A 25,152-nucleotide genomic window follows, 5' to 3' on the forward strand; every position below is an offset into this window, starting at 1 on the left:
TCAATTATTGGCATCTTTATCGATTTCACCAAATGTGTATAACCACCTGATAATATAACCTGCCACGATCCCCTAAGATATGTAAAGATAATACTTACAGGACACAAAAACAACAATCCGGCGGTTGTTAAAGTAGTACCTACCGTCACAGCAACCCTGGCGCTATATCTATCATTGAAGAAGTAGACGGCGACTGGGCCTACCACATTGATAATAATAATGATAATACGATTAATTAGTAATAAAGGTATCATTCCTTGTCTACACTGTTAACCCAATGCAATGTGTGCAATCACATATACTACTAAAAGAAATTTATAATAATATTTTATAATAAAGTTCAAATCATAATAATGTGATGTGATCACAGAATATTGCAATACAATGACGATAACACCGCACTGAGAGATGGTGTCGTCTATCAATAGTTTCACTACCATGCTACTACACAGTACAAACCATCCCCATCCACCATCTGGAAGACGACTGAATGTATATGTAATATGTAATTAATTGCTATATATTCTGTTTGCAGATAATTATATGAGATATCAATATTCGTGATATAGAGCGAGGTAAGAAATATTTTAGTTGTAGTCAATTTTTAGTCATTCGGATTGAAATTAACGGGATTTCCCTGAAACAAAATTATGCAATATTTTTAGGAATTTCAGGAATACTGATAATGCATTGAGTGCGTTTTAAGTGTGCGTCATAGATGGTAATTAACAGCAGGACATACGAACACTGCGGAGAATCAGTTCCTGTGACTTGAACAGATTTTTGTGTGCTTTTTTTAACCTTTCTGTCCACGAAGGGAACGATAGAATGTCGACAATCCATCTGGTCTAATAGCTTTTGCGACATTTGATTAAATCATTTTAGTCGAGAAAAAAAACATGAGAGGTACTGTCGACAGTCTGGGGGAAAATGACATCGAGATCAACTGAATATAATACACATTCAAACTGTTCATTGTTATTCAAAGATTATTTCGAATTTTAATCTGTTGCTTGATTGACCGAATGTTGTTGGGCGTACGAAATATTCAATCACTACATACTAATACATTTGTATTACTGTAAAAATACTATGGTTGTGGCGGTCGACATTCCCATGTTACATTGAACAACAATCTGTTGCAATACTTGCTTTTAATACAAATCCCGATGTACAATATGAGTTTTCAATTTCTGTTTATAAAGTATTTATTTATTTGTTTGTTTATTTATTTGTGTATGTATGGCAGTTTCTAAAACGAACGATTTACATAACAAGAAACAAAAGACGTACATTGTATTTAATATTATGGTGGTTTTGGTCTGAAGTTAATATATTCAATATGCAATATATTCACGAAATATTAGCAACTTCGAAGATCCTTCCTGAAATTGCCTGGATCACGTTAATAGATAAATCAAATCATTCCGATGTGTTTAAGTGATCAACATTTGATCAAAGTTCTGTACCACAGTCCGTCTGCGAATTTCAGCCTCGTGAACGAGGCTGACATGAGGTCAACGCAAACCAAGATGGCGACTTCCATGAGTTGAACATGGTTTTTTTCAAGTAACCATTTTTCAGCAAAAATGCCACCGAAAAGAAAGGGGACGAGGACGGAATGGGTGCAATGTACCATATGTGATGCTCTATTCAGCAGTAAGGACATCTCTGCTCACTGTGATGTATGTAAAGACAATTCAACGGAAGATCATGTGGTTATGAATATGAAGCATGGTCATATCCGTGGAACCACGTTTTTCGCGATTGTACACACAAGCGTTGACAAAGGTAATATGCGATCGAATAATATGTGATTGGGGAATCGTTTTATGTGTTGTTGTTTCGGTGGGGTCTGGGTGTACTGGATTTTAAAGTGGGTGTCATTTATATTCAGTCGGCCGCTGCTCACCGCAATGGGTACTGCTACAGGTCTCATGCCACTAATTAACCAATGACCGTTCGTATCCCTCAATTTAAATGCCTTGCAAGACCCAATGAAATTTTTAAAATATTTTTTTCTTATGTGCGCCCTGTTTGAGGCGTGCATCACCTGGGTCAAATGTGAGACTAACATGTGTTTATTTCCAGTAATTTCTCTAGGTGCAATCCAAATAGTGGGTGTGGTGTGTCTTGTTTACCTGAGATTTGCAAGAGTTTGAGCTGGCCAACATGTTAGTTTTTTTTCATGTGGTTGATTACTAGCATGTTTATTTCCTATTTTTGAGCCATGTTTTCAACTTTGTTTATCATTTTCATATAGCAATCTCGTCATATGTTAACATTGTCGTCTATGGAGTTTCAATTAGTGGTATGAGTGCTACAGGAAAATGAGGTGGATGCGTATGACACAATACACTGAATGCGCATGCGTTCACCAGCAATTGCCTAACCCGGATGATATTGTACATGATATTTTATTGGAACCACACTGTAGTTGTGTGCGTGAAATTCTTGCTAAACCTGCCAAACAATCATAAAGAGTTCCTTTTGCACCCCCACCCCTAAATCCAACCCTAACCCTACCCCTACCCTCCAGCACTCCCCAACTTAATTGTATTTTTAGCTTTATGGGTGGATTTGTGAGTCCAACGCAATAATCACTACGCTACAGTGACCTATTACAGTCTTGATTCAAAGCATTATACTTTATATGCGTTTCTATTATATGCTTGTTTCATATCAGAACTTTAATTTTTTTTAGTTGATGAAAGACTTCCTGCAACAATCAGGCAAGACATGGTTCAACTGAATCCTAGTACAATGAAGATGTGTGGTATATGTATTGGTAAACAAGTCATTGTTACAACAGATACAGCTTCTTTAATCTGTACAGCATGGCCCGTGGTGACAATACCAGCGAGTTATGTTGGTATGAATGAACATATAAAGAAATTATACAACATAAAATCAGGTGGTTTTGTGTCTATTGAGAAACTATCTGCTCCAATCATAGCAGCCAAAGAAATTGTACTTATACCTAGGTATGTATCTGTAAATTCATTGCAGTCTTTCCTGGTGCCTATATTAGAGTATAATTTCATTTTGTCGTGGTCATTAACATCTATTCAAGTGTACAATGTTAATTGTGACTAGCATGAATGGGTAAACTTCTTTTCAACTATGAGCTGTTATCATTGAAAAAAGTGTTAAATGTTTCTTCAATTCTTCGTTTAAATTTTGAAAAATATTAATTTCTTGATGTGAAAATTTTTATTTTGTTCTATTTATCACTTATGTAGGGTGGAATTCAACTTCCTGGACACAGCGAATTTCCAGGCCTTTCTCCTGAAACATTTTAATGAAAAGTTTGTCACCATTGGCAACAAACTTGAACTGACATACTTTGGGAAGCCATGTCTTTTTAAAATTGTGAAAATTGTTGGAACTGATGATACCAAAGTCTCTCTTGAACAATCAGAATTCTTGGATTGTAATAACGCCCAGGACAACCAATCAAGTTCAGCAGCTGTACTAGCATGTAGCGATACAAGTGTGGAAAGCAATGTGCTACTGACGAGTATAAATGAGAGTTTGTCAATGCAGAGTTTTACAGACGCTAATGGTGATAACCTATCAGCAGACCAGTCAGACGAGTCTCCACTCAATGAATCTGAGTTGTCAGATAAATTTAGTACACTAGATCTTACAGATAACCAAACATCCACACCACAACGGACATCAAACGTGGAAAAATTAATGTGTCGCAGGACTTCACCGTCTGATGTCAGACAGAAAACAATTCACAAAGACCTCCATGTCTTCACAATATCGAGTGAAACTCTGACAGTGATGCAAAGGTCTAGTGATAAAAATGTGGAAGAGTTAAAGAATAAAAAAAAAGAAGTTGGTTATTTCAGTATCGGTGGCTTGTCAAAGCAGCTAGAAATATTAAGAGAAATGGTGGAATTACCGTTACGAAGTCCTGAAGTGTTTGAATCACTTGGTAAGTGATGATGCCCTCTGGTGGTGGTTTGTGAACTAAAAAACAAGTCACATGAGGGCGCTTATGTAGGCAGGATGGACATGGCTATTGATTGAATTCAGGGCTCATACCACTAGTGTTTGCCAGCTCAAACTCTTGCAAATCTCAGATAAACAATACAAACCTACTGTATTTGCATTGCACCTAGAGAAATCACTAGAAAAACATCCAAATACACACAGAATAAACCCACAGGTACACAGCCGCTTTGTAGTAAACAAAAGACCACATTTTAGTCTCACTTTTGACCCAGGTGATCACTCCCTCATACAGGGAGCACCTGAAAAAAAAAATATTAAAATTTTTTTATCGGTTCTTGCAAGGCATTTAAATTGATTAATTAAGTTTTTGGTTTATTTGCTGAGTGAAAAGTTCCATCAAATAAATGAGAAACAGAAAATAAAATAGTAGGCTGATTCCCACATCCTGTTGTCACAGCCTGCTGAAACCTTCCATGGCAACAGCAGAAGATGTGATAATCCCTACTATGGTGTCCATTTTGAATTTAAAATTGGTCAAAATACAAACATTTGAAATAATTCAAAAACTACCATATTTGTCTGATACACTGTCCATCAAAAACCTTACCCATGGGCGATGTTTCGGTTGCAAAAAATAAAACATCTAGTGCTGATCAAATTTTTTTAGAAATGTGCTGTTATGTCAATGTTTTATTGTATCATATCAGGTAATACAACAGCTCTGTAATATTTTCTTTTTAATAATGACTAGTAAACCTGTTGGGCTTGGTGTTTTTATACACCAGTCACTATAATAAAATAAACCTGTTACAGGAAATAAGTTGTCAAAAAATGTTTACAAAAAAAAAGCAATAATTTAAAATATTAGTTTAATATATCATTTCAGGTATGTATCTGTGTAAACTCTTAAATCAGGTCATGAATATGTGATTCCTCCCTCACCAGGTATTGTTCCCCCTCGAGGTGTTTTATTATATGGACCACCAGGTACTGGGAAAACACTCATAGCTAAAGCAATTGCCAATGAAACCAAAGCTTACTTCACAACAATCAATGGACCTGAAGTACTCAGTAAGTAAGTAATACATGAAATGCTGTAACTGAATACATTTCACATTGTGTCACTGCTGCTTGTTTTCTGTTCCTGAGTTGTCTTATTTTCAAATTTGTCACTAGATTTGGATTGTTAACTGGAACAAAATATACCCACTGTGACTACCTGTCTATATAACCCAAATGAAATCTAGTATACAATACTTTTCCACACCGTTTTACTCGTATTCATTTTCAAAGGTTTTATGGTGAAACAGAATCTAAATTGAGAGAGATTTTCAAAGAATCTGAAAGACAAGCACCTGCTGTTATATTTATTGATGAAATAGATGCACTTTGTCCAAAAAGAGAGAATGTACACAGTGAACTTGAGAAACGAATAGTAGCTACACTCCTAACATTGATGGATGGAATGTCTTCAGTAAGTATTACCATGTATAGACATATTGCATTCTATATGTACACTGTACATTTGCTGCTTTCTCCTGAAAAATTTGATATTAATTTTGCAAATGGTAAATAAATATTTGCGTTTTACAGCACAAGTTAGGGAGAGTTGGTAATGTCACTGAGCAAGTTGGTGAAAAATACTAGAGCGAGTTTGCGAAATCAATGATCAAGTTTGCGATATCAATGATCAAATTGGTATTATCACTGATAAGTTGGTGATATAGCTGAGTTAGTTGATGATAAAAATTGATGTATCACAGAGCAAGTTGGCAATATCACAGAGCATGATGGTGTTATCAGTTGGTAATCATATCTCTTAGCAAGTTGGTGATATAACTGATCAAAGTTGGTGATATAACTGATCAAAGTTGGTGATATAACTGATCAAAGTTGGTGATATAACTGATCAAAGTTGGTGATATAACTGATCAAAGTTGGTGATATAACTGATCAAAGTTGGTGATATCACTGATCAAAGTTGGTGATATCACTGATCAAAGTTGGTGATATCACTGATCAAAGTTGGTAATATAACTGATCAAAGTTGGTGATATCACTGATCAAAGTTGGTGATATCACTGATCAAAGTTGGTAATATAACTGATCAAAGTTGGTGATATCACTGATCAAAGTTGGTAATATAACTGATCAAAGTTGGTGATATCACTGATCAAAGTTGGTAATATAACTGATCAAAGTTGGTGATATCACTGATCAAAGTTGGTGATATCACTGATCAAAATTGGTAATATAACTGATCAAAGTTGGTAATATAACTGATCAAAGTTGGTGATATCACTGATCAAAGTTGGTGATATCACTGATCAAAGTTGGTAATATAACTGATCAAAGTTGGTAATATAACTGATCAAAGTTGGTGATATCACTGATCAAAGTTGGTGATATCACTGATCAAAGTTGGTGATATAACTGATCAAAGTTGGTGATATCACTGATCAAAGTTGGTGATATAACTGATCAAAGTTGGTGATATAACTGATCAAAGTTGGTGATATCACTGATCAAAGTTGGCGATATCGCTGATCAAAGTTGGTGATATAACTGAGCAAGTTGGTGATATCACAGAGCATGATGGTGATATCGCAGAGCAAGATGAGGAAGTAAACTACACATCCCATGAAACTTAAGCTACCTCAATAAATTTTACTCGCCCCAAGAATAATTGATAAAAGAGCTAAGCATTGTATTTTTGTTGGCAGGGTAATTCCACTGGACATGTCATAGTATTAGGAGCAACCAATAGACCAGATTCCATTGATACAGCATTAAGAAGACCTGGTAGGTTTGATAGAGATATTGAAATATCAATACCTAATATGAAAGATAGGAAAGATGTAAGTATACTAAATACTGTGGGTGTGTGTAAATGCATATCTTTTGGCATCTGTGTTATTATGGTAGAATATACTAAATGGAACTGAGTCTACTGCAGGTTTTGAATATTATTAACACACTGTTTAATGATTGTTGATTGAGCATAATATCACATTAATACAAAACCTAGTCTTATCTGAACAATGGAAGAGTTGTTTCATATTTGGATTTTATTTAGGTAAATTCTAAAATGGCATTGAAAATACTCACGAAAAGCTAAACATAACAAATTTGATGCATCCAAATTTCAGCCGAATACAAAATATGTCGCTTGTTTTGTTTTGTTTTGATTTAAATGTCATTTTTGACAAATAAGGAAAAATAAATACTAGTAATAGAGAAATATTTGCTCTATTAGTATCATGTAAATAGATTGGCTGATAATTGCATCCATGAAAGAAAATCATCTCAGCTATGTATTCACTTTGTGTTTTGATATTTACAGTATGATATTTAGTGTAACTTAACATTTACCTTACTTTCAGCTAAAGTTAGCTTGTTTTTAAAATAAAACATATATCTAAATTGTACAGAATAATATGCCTGAAAATGTCTCAAATTAGTAACATAGGTAAATACTACAATGAATAAGTTGAAATTATTGACAATGATACTAATTTTAAAAATTATAACGTTTTTAAAAAAAAAAAAAAAAAACAGCTGATAGGCAGCTTGGAAGTAAAGTTACATCCAGACTGTACTGTAGTTATCCCTTACAGATTTTACAGAAGCTGTTACTTCACATGCCACATGACTTGACAGACTTGGACATTGATAGCATAGCAGAGTCTGCTCATGGCTATGTTGGGGCTGATCTAGCTGCTGTGTGCAAAGAAGGTACTGTAAAATGACTTATTTTCACTGGGTTTAATTTTCGCTGATTTCACGCATATTCAGTGGGTTTTAAATTCACAGTTTTATCATTGAGATAATGTGTTCTATGCTAAATTTTACATATTCATTGGGTTTTATTTTAGCGCATTTTCCAGTCAGCGAAATATGTAAAATTAAAACCCAGTGAATAATTAACCTCTTTACAATTCTAACAACAATTTATTAACTCATAACAACCTACTGAACAAAAATTACAGATAAAAATTAATCCAATTACAATGGCTAATAGTTTAAAGTCAACCAAAAACAGACTAAATTGAAGTTAGTAACGGAAATATATAATAAAGTAAAATGAAACACCAACAAAAAAACTATAAACTGGATATAAAAACAAAAACCCAATGAACACATAATAGCTGTAAAAAAAAAAAGTCAATGACTAAGTAGGTGCTGCTGTCTAATAGCAAAGCTGTATTTCAGATATTGTGCCAGAGGTAAGCTGTACGTGGCTTAGAAAGTTAGTATTTTAAAATTAGTATGCTTTTCACAGCAAAGATGCTTTTTTTATTCCAGCAATTGTATGGTTCATTCAAAGATACATGTATATCCTATTTTTTATTACCGCTAATTAGATTGTGTACCCACCCTAACATGGTAGGCATTAAAACCTGCATAAAACATTCTTTAGCTACACCTCAGACAACTAATAAACAGACTGGCAATGCTATTGTTTAGAGGTGTCAATCAGCCTAATCCTCTGCGAATGTGTGTCTTGGCTAAGCTCTTGGCTCGCATTTTGCTGAACTTTGCCAAATGGCTAGTCCACCCATCGGAAATCCTTAGTCTCGCATGCATTTTAGTCATTCTCTGTATTCAGTTCAATTCACTACGTTCAATTACCCACCATAGACTCCGGTCAGTCAAAATGACTATTTTGAACTGTAGGCATTAATCAGCGATTCTGCCAGTGACGGAGTGATAGAATCCAGGTCAGGGGAAGCCCCATGACCTCAAGATTCTTTTACCCCTTACGTCACAAACCCAAGTGGCCGAGGCCACCTGGCAGCGCCACAGGTAGCCGTCCATCACTCTGATTTTTTCTCCGCCTCGAGTGGAGATGAAATCTAGCAGGCTCTGCTGGATCGCCTGCTTTTTTTCCTGTTGGCGTTTATAGCTTGGGTTGTTGCCGCTGCACGACATCTGACATTGTAGCTGGTAGGATAAGTTTTCCTTGTCATTTTTACCCTTGTGTCGTTTTCCCCTTTGTGTGTAGTATTTTTCACAACAAAGAAATTAAAACTCGGTGCCACTACATAACCAGGTTTTCATGGCGACACCTTTTATAACTGTAATTCGTTTCCCTCATGCATGTCGTCTTTTATTTACAATGTATTTAGCAATATATACATGTACATGTAGATGTAATAACAGCACCAGGGCTCGCTGCCGTTTTCTTTCCGGTCTCCGCGTGTTTCGAGTCGAACGTGCAGTGGTTATATTCAGAATTTACCAGCATAGAACCCACATTCGAGATACTTTGTCGTAGCTACGTGCGGGGTTCGGGGTTTTTGCGTGAAAGTGTTTTTTTTTCACTGGAGTTCTGAGGCCTGAGATTTTCTTTCAAAGCCATCAAAATTGCTGAGACTGACCGCGTCACAGCAAGGTTGCGCGTCCAGTAAAGAAATCGGTTAAAGTGAGTTGCGTGTTTTGCATGAGTGGAAAGTCCTCACGCTCGGCTACCGGTATTTCGTGTACTGGGACGTCGAGTAAGAGGTCAGACGGTGGAGGTACCGATATTTTTTTCAGTCTCCCCCGCTGATCGGAGGGTATCCTCACAGTCTGTTTTTTCAGGCAGTGTTTTACTTGATTTTACCGGCTGCAGCGAAGCTGTGCCCCTGGAGGCTTTCCTCCTATGGGACTCGTTGCGGGTCTCTTTGTGGACCCTTCCTCGCACGGCACCGGATTTGCCTCCGAGTTGAGGGCTTGGTTGAAGGACTGTCGGGGCAATTGCGTCCCTGGCTGGCTGTGTAGATCAGACGCAGTCGGAGCGAGCTGTCTCCACTGTGTCCCCTCGGTGGGCAAGCAGTAGGAGACACGAAAGCATGTTTGCATTCAAACACGTCTCTTCCGGGGAACCCCCGTTCCCAGCCGCGGCTCTCCCACTATTTTTGGGGGAGGCCAAGGCTCAGGCTAATAGCACCGGGCCTTCTCTGGAGCCTCGGGCACTGAATTCCAACAGGGTGCTGGCAGCCAAGTCTCCGATCACGGGGCAGGGCTTTCAGGGCAGGGCACACGTTGACCCCCCCACTTACAGTCAGCTAGGGTTCGTCACGCGGTAACGGTAAAACGGTAACGAATTTATCCTTGTGTCCGGTCCCCGCTGTGGGTTTTGCCTTCTTTCTTACCGATCCATGGGCGTCCCCAGAGGGACCCGACCCTGTCATGAAACGCACAGTCGAACACGCTCCCTCTCACATATTTAAAGTGAAAGGAGACGCAGTTCGCTCGCGTCGGATACAGCCGGTACTCCGGGCGGTCCCCCAGAGTCTTCCATCTCGGTGACTCGGTGAGACACGCTTTTAGGGTGAGGCGGAGTATCATCGATTGCAGTGATACGATGTATATATCCCCACCCTTGATTCTAAAGCGACCACCTAAGGTTGCTTCAACGCTTATGGGATCACGGGCGCCGGGATCCAAAGCAACCCCATCGGCACGTCTCTCCCTGTCCGTCTGAGTGCGGAGTGGGGCGCAGAGCAAAACGGTGTTGATGGGCGGCATTGGTCAGCCGCGGAGGATGTAATGCTTAAGGCCCCCGGGTGGGGATAACATTAGGCAACACCTTCCCACTGGACCAAGCGGTACCCGGTCGGTGTGGTTTCGGGATCAGACCCCATAGCGTGGGATGAGACCAAAACACCCCCAACCGAATTCCAAGGCTCCTTCCCCAGACCCCCCGGTATCACGAATTTGGCAAACTGGGCAAAGGGGGATAGCCGCATTCCATGGGTGTCTTTGCCAATTGAAGACGACCCATCCAGCCCTGAGGGCAGAGTTGCTTGAGCGCATTATTATGCGTGCCCAGCACTCTGGAGACCTTGGAGGCAGAACGCACCAGCCTCCTAGACCAGGCGACATTTTTACTGGTGGGACACCGCACATCTACATGCGACACCCCCAAGTGTCGCCTGGCTCGCTTGGCCAGGGCCTCTACTGTGCTACGAGACGCGGCCTTAGACGCACATGTTTTCGCCGACAAGCTGAGCCAGGGTACGTCCCCACCTCAGTGATGCAGACTGGACATCCTCCACCCTCTTTGTTCCGGGAATGGTGGGTACAGTCTCTGAGCTTCTGCAATGAACCAGAGGGTTCAGATCTAATCCGCTAGCCAGTTGGTCATGCCATGGGCAAGCGGAGGGCACCCCAAGCACAGGAAACACAACGCCCTAGGGCGTCGTTCGCTAGCCAGTCAGCCAGAAGGCAAGCGCTTATACCCTTCCATGGGAGGGAAGGGTAGTGGCGCGCCCCCAGGGAGGTAAGAGCCAGGTGGCTCCTCACCCTCTCTGGGTTGACGTCTACCCGGCAGCAGGAGAAGCATGTTTAACGCTCACCTCTGCAACCGGGGGGGGGGGGGGGGGACCAGGCAAGTGTTCGGTGAGTGGCCAGGTCACAACTTAGTGACTACTTCAGGCCTTGCGGAACTCACCTCATGGGGGAAGGGAACCCCTCCCCCCTCGCAACTGCCGAACACATGGCCACATTTCCCTGTCGTACACAGATTGCGCAGGTGTAGTCTTGGAGACGGCGGGTGACCGATCCCTGGACCTTTCCAGGTGGACATCCGTTTACGGGATACCGCTGAAATCTCCATTTCCCCCCGTCAGTGTCTCCCCTGCTGGGCACTGCCAGAGGACTCCCGCAAGGCGGAAGCAATCAGACAGGAAGTAGCAGTTTGCTGGGGAAAGACGCCATACACAGGGTACATCAGCAGGAACTAAGTCCAGGCTTCTACCAAAATGTGTTCGTAGTACCAAATCTACAAGTGGCAGGCGTCCAGTTTTGAACCTAGGCAGACTGAATCAGTACGTGCTCCTCGATCGGTTCCACATGGAGACACCATTCAGGGTTCTTCTCTCCATCCACCGTTTTGACTGGCTAGCCCCGCTAGACTTAAGCGGGGCCTACCTGCACGTACCGATGCACCCAGCGAGTTGCCATCTCCTTCGAATCGCCCAGCTGGGCCAAGTATTCGAATTTCGGGTGCCCCCTGTTCGGGTTAGGCACAGCGCCCTACGTGTTTACCAGAGTGATGAAACAGGTAGTGCTGCTGCTTCACCAGATGTTGGTACACCTAAATCCGTACCCAGACTACTGGTTACCTACAACCCGGGCAAGGGGTAATAGCCAAACGCGTCAGGCTAACACAGGATTTACTTCACCAGTTGGGCTTGTTAGTAAATCGACAAGTCCCACCTTGACCCAACGCGCAGTTGGTGTTCCTGGGCATGGACTTTTGACACAGAGGTAAGCTTGGCTTAGCTATTTCAAGCATATTGCTTAGCACTAAGCAGCCTAGCCGAATGCAAAGTCAGCGTTCCCTCGGTGTCCCTCCGTGAACTAATGCGGATCATTGGAATGATGATGTCGGTTCGAAGGGTCGTTCCCCAGGCCGCACTACGCAGCCGCCCGGTATAATGCTTGTTATAACGCTGAGCTCTCCTATTGGAACTAGATAGGCGGGTTTCGATCTTGGACCAAGTGAAGGAAGCCCTGCCCTGGTGGTCGTCACTGGCCAACCTTGGGCAGAGGGGCCTCCTTGGACCCGCTCGCCGCAGGTATGACTCTGGTAATAGATGCCTCTGGGGAGCATTGGACGAACAAGCCCAAGGATATGACTCCCGCATAAGTTTCGGGACCACCATATCAACCGGCTCGAAATGAGAGCAGTGTACCTAGCACTACCACGCTTTCTAACCGTAGTTCGAGACCACAGAGTCCTGCTCCGCACATACAACGCAGCAGTGGTCTCCTTCAAGAAGGAGGGGGGGACGCATTCCCCATTGTTGTCAGTCCTAGCGGAGCAAAATCCTCCTTTGGTGCCTGGAATGCAATGTGGAGCTAACCGCACACCACCTTCCAGGGGTGAGGAACAGTCTGGCGACGCCCTTTCAGGTCGACTCCGTCTCCAGAACACGGAGTGGCTGATACCCCAGTGGGTAGCCTCCAGACTGTTTCAACTGTGAACGGTCCAAGGTTAGACCGTTTGCCGCACCCCGGAACACCAAGCTTCCGACGTACGTAACACTCCTGCTGACTCCAGGAGCCTGGGCCAGGGTCGCTTTGCTACCCCGCGGACCCACTTAGTTGTGTACGCCTTTCCTCCCTTCCCGCTAGTCCACCGGGCATCGGAGAAGACTTTGACAGATGCACACCTGCATATTATAATTGGCTGCACCCAATTGGCCAAGCAGGGCCTAGTTTCCACTTCTGTCATAAACGATAGTCGAAACACCAGCAGTGCTTCTGGACTTAACGAACCTGCCGTCCCAACCAGACGGCGCACTACCATGAGCCCAGCGGGTATCACTTAGACGCATAGAGGCTCTCATTAGACCCGCACATATGAAAGCTTTATCTGAGCAGGCTGCCAACATCCTGGCCAGGGCGAACTGGGATTCTACCAATGCATCCTACATTTCTAGGCTGCGAGCATACACTGGTTAGTGTAGCGGAAGGGAGATTGATCGATACCATCCCTCTATTGGCCAGGTAGCAGGCTCCTTCGTCCACCTGTTTGACGAAGTGGGTTTGTCCTACGCAGCGATCGTTGGCTACAGGTCGGCCTTGTCCCCCACCATTCAAACGTACGGGAACAAGACTAACCGATTGTCCTATTATTAGAAGACTATTTACTGCTTTCCAGATGCTGAGACCCCAATACATGTACAAGGGAACCGCCCAACTGGGACTTGTCGGCTGTGTTGTCCGCTCTAAGCAGACCGCCCTTTGAGCCTGTCAGATCAAGCACCACTCAAATTTTTGATGTGGAAAATAGTCTTCCTACTGGTCCTCGCCTCAGGTAGGCGTCGGCCAGAGTTGGGGGGGGGGGCATTGTCCTTCTTGGATGATGTACCGCCGTTATGGACAATCAAGTTGTGCTAAAGGCACGAATCGGGTTTCTCGCCTAGAACCAAATCCCAGGACACGTTCCTCACCCGATCGTCATCCCCCGGCTGTCAAATTTTGTCTGCCCGGAGGGTCATGAGAAATTGCTTCTCTACCAGGTTCGAGCACGAAGTTGCCACCAAACCATACTAGGATTTGGAACGGGGTGCCAGGCACACATCGTTGTGTTATGGTCCAGGCAGGCCGGCCTCCCCAACTACCATAACCAGGTGGTTTACTGGGACTGTATTAGAGGTCTAATACTTTATATTCCTCGACACGAAGCTCGCAAAGACACCAAGTACGAGCGCATGAGGTCTGTGCGATGGCTAACTTGCTAGTGCTAGCGTCAGCCCCCCCCACAAGCACACGTGGAGGGCAGGCTTCTGGAGAACGCAGAACGTCTTTATCAACTACCATCTAGGAGACACCGAATCCATTGATAAGGGTCTCTCTAGGTTGGGTCCTGTCGTAGCGAGTCAGTCTTGGTTTGCTGACCCAGCCCGAACGATAGCTAGGATCTCTGCGCATAGGCAATAAGTCAGTCCGGCATTTTATGCGGACAGATTTCTCTACCATCAGCACTCCCCTGGAAGCTCCCAGGTCCCGCTTTACGGCCTATGCCCTCATGCAGAACTGTTTCTGTCTTTACTTCGAAAGCTTACTACCCCCCAGAATTTGGTTGGGGGCTAGCTTTCTCGGGCACACCGAACCCTGTCACCGTAGCAGCATTTTGGCTCCTTGCTCCGGGGACAGCACAGTCAAGGTAATCCCGGACTGGGAAAAGACTTTCATCCTTTTTTTTTTCTGTTTGCTCGAAAAAACCCGCCACCTATCGGTGTCTGCCTACAGTTCAAAATAGTCATTTTGACTGACCGGAGTCTATGGTGGTAATTGAACGTAGTGAATTTAGGCAAGGGTGCTTTGAACCCGCCTATTCACATAGTTCATACCCACCATAGACTCCGGTCCCCCCCAACCTGCCCACTCTGCCCGTTGCGTTGGTCTAAATCCTCGAGGCAGAGAGAAAGGAACCAGAGTGATGGACGACCTGTGGCGCTGCCAGGTGGCCTCGGTCACGTGGGTTCGTGACGTAAGGGGTAAAAGAATCTTGAGGTCATGGGGCTTCCCCTGACCTAGATTCTATCTCTCCGTCACCGGCAGAATGGCTGATTAATGCCTACAGTTCAAAATAGTCATTTTGACTGACCGGAGTCTATGAACTATGTGAATAGGCGGGTTCGAAGAACCCTTGCCTAAGTTCAGATCAGATCACCTGGAAACGAGACGGTTTTACCGAATAATATATTTTTTAGCCAAAATTGACCATACTTTAGGAAAGTAACGATTATTTGAATGTATAGTCTATCTTCATAGATTTTCGTAATTTTCTTGAATGTATAATTAAGAAAATAGAAAAGCCTAGTAGACTTTTACTGGAACGCAGCAATTTTTCTTTGATAGTGACTTGATTTTTCTGGGATAGTTCACGTCGCCATGTTTACAACAAAGCTGGTCTTTTGCCGATCATATATTAAAATGTCTATGAAAATATAATACATCAGATCTCGAAATAGTACTGACGCGATGTTTTGATTTTGTACATGTGTGTCGCAATGTCGTGTTGAAAGAACGCTTATTACTTACTTCCACCTGATTTATTTCCACTGCTATTTAGTTTGATCTTCAACTGAATTTTATACTTTCTTTTTTATTGTTACCCGGGCCTGTTTTATGAATGTTTGTGGGCCCACAGGAATCACTAATGTAAAGAAAATATGAAACTTTGGTGCATGTCTCGTGAGGTCGTGCGTTTTTGCGTGACTTCCTGGACATTTTCTTATCTTAGCTTAAAACTCAAATCGCAAAAGTAAACACGAGACACGCGTTCCGGTAATGCAATGGAAACATTAATTCTAAGAAAGTATTTAAAAAAACAACATTAAAAGCAGATCATCATCATTTCCCTGTGTGTTCAAATGTAACATCACAGCCATCCATAAATATGACCGGAAGATTCTGAATTTGTATTTAATTATTTATATTATATACATTTTATCTGTTTAAATTTATTAATCATTTGTTTTTGTGTTTTTTTCAAAAGTTTTGGTTATAGCAAAAACCCTCAAAGCGATACTTTAGGTAATTAAACTAATAAAATCAACAACAAAAAACTACAAAATAATAAACAGTTCATCATATTTTAATAAAATTGAGCACTCTGATATCAGTCATTCATAGTGGTAGATGGTTGAATTGTCACTAACATATTACTGTGCTTTAATGTAAAACATAGACAAGGTGTACTTTGTCTGCCACTTCAATTCTACTCTGTTTATGTCTGCAGCCGGTCTTCATGCATTCAAAAAACACAAGAGACTCGCTGTCAATGACACTGGAGAATCCGACAATACTGTAATAGGAAAAACAGATTTTGTATTTGCTCTAAAAGAAATCAAGCCAAGTGCAATGAGAGAGATTACTATTGATGTCCCTAAGGTAAGTATACATGTCTGTTGTACACACAATAAGAGGAAACAAAAAAGGATGATTAATTGTTAGAATGACCCAACAAGTGGCACAGTGGGATAGATGCCAAAGCTTGCCTAAAGCTGTATTCAAACATTCAGACGCAGTTCGAAAACGAGGACCTATAAATTGACCTCTGTGTGTCAGTGCATCCGTGTGTGTGTGTGTGTGTATGGTTTATTATGAATCCATTGCTATGAAACGCTATGAAGCCACCCAAAATTATGAAGCCACATACCCTGGCTTCACAATGTTTCATAAATTATACTGTGGAATACTTTATTTTTGCTGGAATTAAAAATTTCGCTGAAAATGCTTTTTGGGCATTTTGTGTGGAATTTATTTTCACTGATCTTTGTTGAGTTTAATGTGAAATATAGGAAAAAAAGTATATTCGCTGGATTTTATTTTCACGGAATCATCCCTTCAGCAAAAATTAATTCCAAGTGAAAATAAAGTATTTTACAGTAATAATATTTAATCGAATTTAAGTCAAGTTTGGGAAGCCTAGTAGGTTTATTAAAAGGGAAAGATATGGTTCAATTTATATTAATATTAATATAATTGTACCATACCTTCCCCCGTTACTAAACCTAAGCTTCGCAAACATTTCTATGTTCAGTCACGTGATATTCAACTTTTATTTAATTAAACTTAATTAAAACGCAATTCTACATTGTAAAGTATTGTAATTGAGTTTAATTAAACTCCAATTAAAACGCAACCCTATATAGGAACGTGTTTTAATGAAGTTCATATCGCAACTATATTAAAAGTTAATTCAATGTATGGCGTCACAACTACGGTTGCACCTGTATGTATGTGTGTGTGTGTGCGTGCGTGCGTGCGTGCGTGTGTGTGTGTGTGTGTGTGTGGGTGTGTGTGCATGTGTTTGGACCTGTATCTTAGACATGCCTGGACCAATTACATTCAAACTATACACATACATCATAAATAATGTTATAAATATGCACATCAATTTGTTTCACGCTGATTCAAAATGGCCGAATGGCAGCCATTTTTCGACAAGCACTTGTTTGACGATCAGATACAATGTCAATCATTTTAATGTTAAACAATCATCATGGCATGGTTATATCCCAGCTATACTACTACTGCTAACAAAACTATATATCTTAAATTGGATAACTAACAGGGACTGTGCAATGCATGGCTTGTTTAATATATTCCTTACTCCACAAATCCATATTTACACCAAATTACTAAATGCTCGCAAAATAATCCACAATTTGATTGCAGGTTCTTTGGACTGACATTGGTGGACAGGCTATAATCAAACAGAAGCTTAGACAAGCAGTTGAATGGCCATTACGTCATCCTGAAGTATTCCATCGTATGGGAATAGAACCACCGCAAGGTGTCCTGCTGTATGGACCACCAGGATGTTCCAAGACTATGATAGTCAAGGCATTGGCCACAGAAACACAACTTAATTTTATTGCAGTGAAGGTACGTAATGAAACTTTAAATGTTTTTTCAAATATTCTGCCATCTGGTGAATATGGCATAATCATTCTATATTTGGAATTCACATCTCCAAATAAGGGTAGTGTGTAACTATACCCTGTGGAATGTTGCAAAAGTGCTGTAAGCTATGTAGAGATATCCAACAAATGTGTACTAGGATTTCTAAGATTAGGGGACGCAAGTGGTGTGACATGTAATGAAAATCTCTCATGAATTCTCGAGGCAGACATTTTCATCACCTGGCAACCATCAGTGTATGATGAAAACAAAGGTTGTCAACTCAGTAAACTCTGTTTTTGGCCAGTTGTTGAGATTCTCCCGAACAGTGGATCTAGATTACACCTACATGTGCAACAGTTATGAATTTGGTTGTTCATGATTAGTTGAGTTTGTGCTGCTTTCTGGCTCTTCAATCAGCGTTCCACAGAAGCTTGCACAGATTACTGTAAAATCTGTATTAGAAGCCGTGACTTCTATTGAAGTGGTACAATGCAACAGAAGGGATGTGGCTTCTATTAGAACATCTACACATATGAAAAATGATGAATTTATGGTTCCAAATTGTTCAAATGAATAGGTGTGACTTCTATTTGGGATGCGGCTTCTAATACAGATTTTACAGTAATACCTAGAAATGCATGGTACAGTATACAGAGTGGTCTGTGACGTAGCTCCACCTTTGAGAATTGAATAAGACACACAAATTATCTGATGATCACACAATCGCAATACAAATGTACATTGCGAATAAAAATGATTGATTTAGTCTCAGATCACTTTTGAGATTCAGTGAAAGAACTGTTTGTCATTATTGTCAGTTTGCGTAATCTAGCCTTGTTAAACTCTTGGCATACATGCAACAATGAAGACTGACTATAAACACTGAAATAACAAAAATTATGGTTTTTGATAAAACAAATAAACTGCTAAATAAACACCTTCTAAGAAATTAGCATGAAAAAATGTGAATTATTTAGAGAAAGTAAATAATCTAAATGACAAATGCAAAGCAGCAATGTTAAGTGTGAAGTGCAAGAGACAGAAAACTTTATTCCCTTTGAAAGATGAACTGGGATTTAAATATGAAAACATAAGTTGCCCTTTTTGACAAAATTATTCACCCAATTTTGTTTTATGGTAGTGAAATCTGGAGACATGAAAGTTGCATACCCTTAACTTATAAATTTTGTTTATAGTTTAATGGCATTTTTATTTACTTCTGATTTCCATCTTGAATTTGAGTGGTAAACCCATATTTACATGGTGATTATGAAAATTCAGATGAAAAATGAATGGCAAAGTATGTTGTGATCTACCATATGGTGCTTTATCAACTAGATTTTATTTCTATACAACAGTTGCATGTCATTAATGGGGCTAAAACAAACATTTTATCTGACTACTAAAGTACATTAAAATATTTGATTTTGCTAGTCATGTTCGATTATTGTACGATTATTCCATTTCATTTTAGGGTCCTGAGCTGTTCAGTAAATGGGTGGGTGAATCTGAGAGAGCTGTACGTGAAGTATTCCGTAAAGCCAGAGCTGCATCCCCCGCAATAGTATTCTTTGATGAGATTGATGCTTTGGCATCATCAAGAGGAGGGTAATAATATCAAATGAATTACATGACGAAGAGTTGTATCATAAATGTATAATTAATCAATAATTAAGACTGAACAAATTCAAAACTGAAATTTGTTTCTTTTGGCGAAAACCAAAACATGGTTTACAATGAAAAGTATTTGATACATATTTATTCTAGGCATTGCATTAATGAAACACAGAATATATGTGCTTCACTTCTTTTGTTTTTTTCCAGTTCTTCAGGCAGTAGCCAAGTTACTGACAGAGTCCTTGCACAATTGCTGACAGAATTGGATGGAATAGAGAAGTTGACTGATGTCACCATAGTAGCAGCTACCAATAGACCTGATATGATAGATAAAGTATGTATTCTAAATGTTAGTTTTGTTTGCATTTTTATGTTAGAGTTATGTTTGTCAAGGGTGTACATGTTATTGCTCAAGGCACAATCTACATGCATGAAGCTGTTTACCATAAGTGTACTCATAGTCAGCCGAGTAGGCTACAAGTGATAATAAATTAAGTGAAACAAATTTACCGTTTACTATATGGAGCAGCCATCTTAAATCACTACCCTTAAAACACAAAACATTTATTTAAGCCATCCAGTTCATTTTACTTTGCTGAGGGCTTCACTTTCAGGCATAGGATGATGAATCAACTATAAATGTCAAATCACCATTTGAATAAACTCTTACATCTAATTCTCAGTAATTTGAATACAAACAGGAATGTCTTTGGAACGTTTTCTCCGTGATTCACGCATTGCATCATCGAAAAAGGTTGACATAGTAGACATTTGCATTAACACTATCGGCAAACTGAAAATTGAAAAAGTGTGTTTTATCAGGTTAACATTGTTAGAAGTTGTCTATAATATGCTGAAATAATTAACCATTTTATGTTTACTGCAAGATCCCTTGTTATGCAAGTAATCAAATGTAAAAACAGGACAAACAAAGGTCATAGCATAGTAGTGGCGACAAACATTGCCGGGGATTCAACAAATGCGACAGTATTTTTGGCGATATTTCCATGCTTAATAATGTGCTGTACACATTTGATGATGATCAACTTCGATGAAGTACAGTATGTAAGGGTATTCAAACGCAATATTCTCCTGTCAAAAATCGGTCTTGCGATGTGAGTGAAATAAAGAAATTCAAGTTCAAAATCAAAACGCAGAAGTTCGACATGCGTCTTTCATGCCACTCGCAGTTCAATGGAAAATCACTTAGAGTTCCACTCAGCCGCTAAAAATTGTGAAACAAAAATAAGCCCACCATAGAATTAAAATGTAATAAAAGTTGCATATTAAGTTAGTTATCCTGTAACTAGTTAGTAGTTATCCTGTAACTAACACATTATCAAACAAGATGATAAATAAATAAACAGCAAATAGTTTCCATTTCAGTCGAGTGACGGTTGTCAGAATTGTATTTAATTTAATAGTTTGACATGGAAAAGACGTTGAAAACTGCATTTGTTTAATTTTATTTGATGAAAATACACAATGTACAATGGTAGACTGATGGTTCATTGCATTTTCTTTTGCTATTTGCTACTTTGTGAAGTTCGTATTGTAGATCACAAATAGTGACGAAAGTTTAGAAAATCATGTGGTTACTGCTGAATCAATCAGGAGCACTGTATTTGAGATACTGAGAATTAACTAACATGTACATAGAAATATACTTTTACTGTAACAGTAAAATGTTACGAGATCTATCTCTCTTTCTTGACAGGCTTTGCTGAGACCAGGCAGAATAGACCGAATATTGTATGTGCCACTGCCAGATGAGCAAACCCGCAGACAAATACTCCAGATACAGTTTCGGAAGATGCCTATTGGCAGCGATGTTAGTCTGGAGAGTTTAGTTGGCAACACTGGAAGGTATTCAGGAGCAGAAGTATGTATTATATGCCATAGTCATACAATGTACAGTGTTCAGGATTGACATATCCCAGTCTACAGACATAGGCTTTATATGGCATAGGTGTACAATGTACAGTGTTTAGGATTGACATATCCTAGTCTACAGACATAGACATTATATGGCATAGGTGTACAATGTACAGTGTTCAGGATTGACATATCCTAGTCTACAGACATAGGCATTATATGGCATAGGTGTACAATGTACAGTGTTCAGGATTGACATATCCTAGTCTACATACATAGACATTATATGGCATAGGTGTACAATGTACAGTGTTTAGGATTGACATATCTCAGTCTACAGACATAGGCATTATATGGCATAGGTGTACATTGTACAGTGTTTAGAATTGACATATCCCAGTCTACAGACATAGACATTATATGACATAGGTGTACAATGTACAGTGTTCAGGATTGACATATCCTAGTCTACAGACATAGACATTATATGGCATAGGTGTACAATGTACAGTGTTCAGGATTGACATATCCTAGTCTACAGACATAGACATTATATGGCATAGGTGTACAATGTACAGTGTTTAGGATTGACATATCCCAGTCTACAGACATAGACATTATATGGCATAGGTGTACAATGTACAGTGTTTAGGATTGACATATCCTAGTCTACAGACATAGACATTATATGACATAGGTGTACAATGTACAGTGTTCAGGATTGACATATCCTAGTCTACAGACATAGACATTATATGGCATAGGTGTACAATGTACAGTGTTCAGGATTGACATATCCTAGTCTACAGACATAGACATTATATGGCATAGGTGTACAATGTACAGTGTTTAGAATTGACATATCCCAGTCTACAGACATAGACATTATATGGCATAGGTGTACAATGTACAGTGTTTAGGATTGACATATCCTAGTCTACAGACATAGACATTATATGACATAGGTGTACAATGTACAGTGTTCAGGATTGACATATCCTAGTCTACAGACATAGACATTATATGGCATAGGTGTACAATGTACAGTGTTCAGGATTGACATATCCTAGTCTACAGACATAGACATTATATGGCATAGGTGTACAATGTACAGTGTTTAGGATTGACATATCTCAGTCTACAGACATAGACATTATATGGCATAGGTGTACAATGTACAGTGTTCAGGATTGACATATCCTAGTCTACAGACATAGACATTATATGGCATAGGTGTACAATGTACAGTGTTCAGGATTGACATATCCTAGTCTACATACATAGACATTATATGGCATAGGTGTACAATGTACAGTGTTCAGGATTGACATATCCTAGTCTACATACATAGACATTATATGGCATAGGTGTACAATGTACAGTGTTCAGGATTGACATATCCTAGTCTACAGACATAGACATTATATGGCATAGGTGTACAATGTACAGTGTTCAGGATTGACATATCCTAGTCTACATACATAGACATTATATGGCATAGGTGTACAATGTACAGTGTTCAGGATTGACATATCTCAGTCTACAGACATAGGCATTATATGGCATAGGTGTACATTGTACAGTGTTCAGGATTGACATATCCCAGTCTACAGACATAGACATTATATGGCATAGGTGTACAATGTACAGTGTTCAGGATTGACATATCCTAGTCTACATACATAGACATTATATGGCATAGGTGTACATTGTACAGTGTTTAGAATTGACATATCCCAGTCTACAGACATAGACATTATATGGCATAGGTGTACAATGTACAGTGTTCAGGATTGACATATCCTAGTCTACAGACATAGGCATTATATGGCATAGGTGTACAATGTACAGTGTTTAGAATTGACATATCCTAGTCTACATACATAGACATTATATGGCATAGGTGTACAATGTACAGTGTTCAGGATTGACATATCCTAGTCTACATACATAGACATTATATGGCATAAGTGTACAATGTACAGTGTTTAGGATTGACATATCCTAGTCTACAGACATAGACATTATATGGCATAGGTGTACAATGTACAGTGTTCAGGATTGACATATCCTAGTCTACATACATAGACATTATATGGCATAAGTGTACAATGTACAGTGTTTAGGATTGACATATCCTAGTCTACAGACATAGACATTATATGGCATAGGTGTACAATGTACAGTGTTCAGGATTGACATATCCTAGTCTACATACATAGACATTATATGGCATAGGTGTACATTGTACAGTGTTCAGGATTGACATATCCCAGTCTACAGACATAGACATTATATGGCATAGGTGTACAATGTACAGTGTTCAGGATTGACATATCCTAGTCTACATACATAGACATTATATGGCATAGGTGTACAATGTACAGTGTTTAGGATTGACATATCTCAGTCTACAGACATAGGCATTATATGGCATAGGTGTACATTGTACAGTGTTTAGGATTGACATATCCTAGTCTACAGACATAGACATTATATGGCATAGGTGTACAATGTACAGTGTTCAGGATTGACATATCCTAGTCTACATACATAGACATTATATGGCATAGGTGTACAATGTACAGTGTTTAGGATTGACATATCCTAGTCTACAGACATAGACATTATATGGCATAGGTGTACAATGTACAGTGTTTAGGATTGACATATCCTAGTCTACAGACATAGACATTATATGGCATAGGTGTACAATGTACAGTGTTTAGAATTGACATATCCCAGTCTACAGACATAGACATTATATGGCATAGGTGTACAATGTACAGTGTTTAGGATTGACATATCCTAGTCTACAGACATAGACATTATATGACATAGGTGTACAATGTACAGTGTTCAGGATTGACATATCCTAGTCTACAGACATAGACATTATATGGCATAGGTGTACAATGTACAGTGTTTAGGATTGACATATCCTAGTCTACAGACATAGACATTATATGGCATAGGTGTACAATATATAGAAACCAGAAAAAATAGAAATATTTTTAAAAATATTATGTTATATATCATAACAGTTTCATGTATTAATCATATATAATTAACTACTACCAACATAATCAAATAGCATGGTCTATCCATGTGATAATTGTCTACATTTCCATACTGTCTAATAAAAACCCCTGTAATTTTATTGGTCAATACAAGAAGATGGAGCTTTAGACATCAAGGCTGTAATCTCAAAATACTTCAACATGGCATTATGATAGTGGTTTCTCAAACAAATTAGAATATTTTGGAACTATATAATAATTTCTCATGTACCAATGTTACCCAGCTTGTTTTCGTGTGATCACTTTTCAGTCTGACAATAAAAAGATACAAAGTCATCAGGCAAAACTTTGGGTTACTAGAAATACTATTTTTTTTTATTTGGCCTGGTCATTTGTATCTAAAAATATCATGCAATTGTATATAATTATCACTTGACTATTATGCATGGTACATGTATGTTAAATATAACGATATTCATGTTACACATCAATGTTACATGTTCTAAGAACACCTTGTAAAAGTTTTTACAAGAACCACATTAGAATGCAATTTCATAAGTAGTTCATTTCCTCCATACTTTAGGTTGTTGCAGTCTGCCATGAAGCTGCACTTGCAGCAATGCAAGAAGATATACATGCAGAGTTTATAATGGAAAGACATTTTAAACAAGCTTTGTTGGCTGTCACACCGCGAATCACAGAAGACCTTATAAAGTTCTATGAACAATATAAATACATCAGTGGTCTACATACCGTGTGA

At 39.5% G+C, this 25,152-nt stretch overlaps 1 protein-coding gene across 1 annotated transcript; it reads left to right on the forward strand.

Moving 5' to 3' along the window:
• Positions 1 to 1,533: 1,533 nt before the first annotated feature.
• Positions 1,534 to 25,152, forward strand: LOC100373725 (ATPase family gene 2 protein homolog A-like). The gene is made up of 13 exons (XM_085498131.1): positions 1,534 to 1,791; positions 2,705 to 2,984; positions 3,243 to 3,946; positions 4,912 to 5,041; positions 5,260 to 5,440; positions 6,690 to 6,824; positions 7,584 to 7,701; positions 16,211 to 16,362; positions 17,653 to 17,862; positions 19,355 to 19,488; positions 19,717 to 19,831; positions 21,215 to 21,379; positions 24,976 to 25,152. Exons 1-13 carry the CDS (start codon positions 1,590 to 1,592, stop codon positions 25,150 to 25,152), a joined length of 2,703 nt encoding a protein of 900 aa, XP_085354257.1. The 5' UTR covers positions 1,534 to 1,589.

This window comes from Saccoglossus kowalevskii, chromosome 4 (genome assembly GCF_978046115.1).
Source record: "Saccoglossus kowalevskii chromosome 4, keSacKowa6.1, whole genome shotgun sequence".
Classification (NCBI taxonomy): domain Eukaryota; kingdom Metazoa; phylum Hemichordata; class Enteropneusta; family Harrimaniidae; genus Saccoglossus; species Saccoglossus kowalevskii.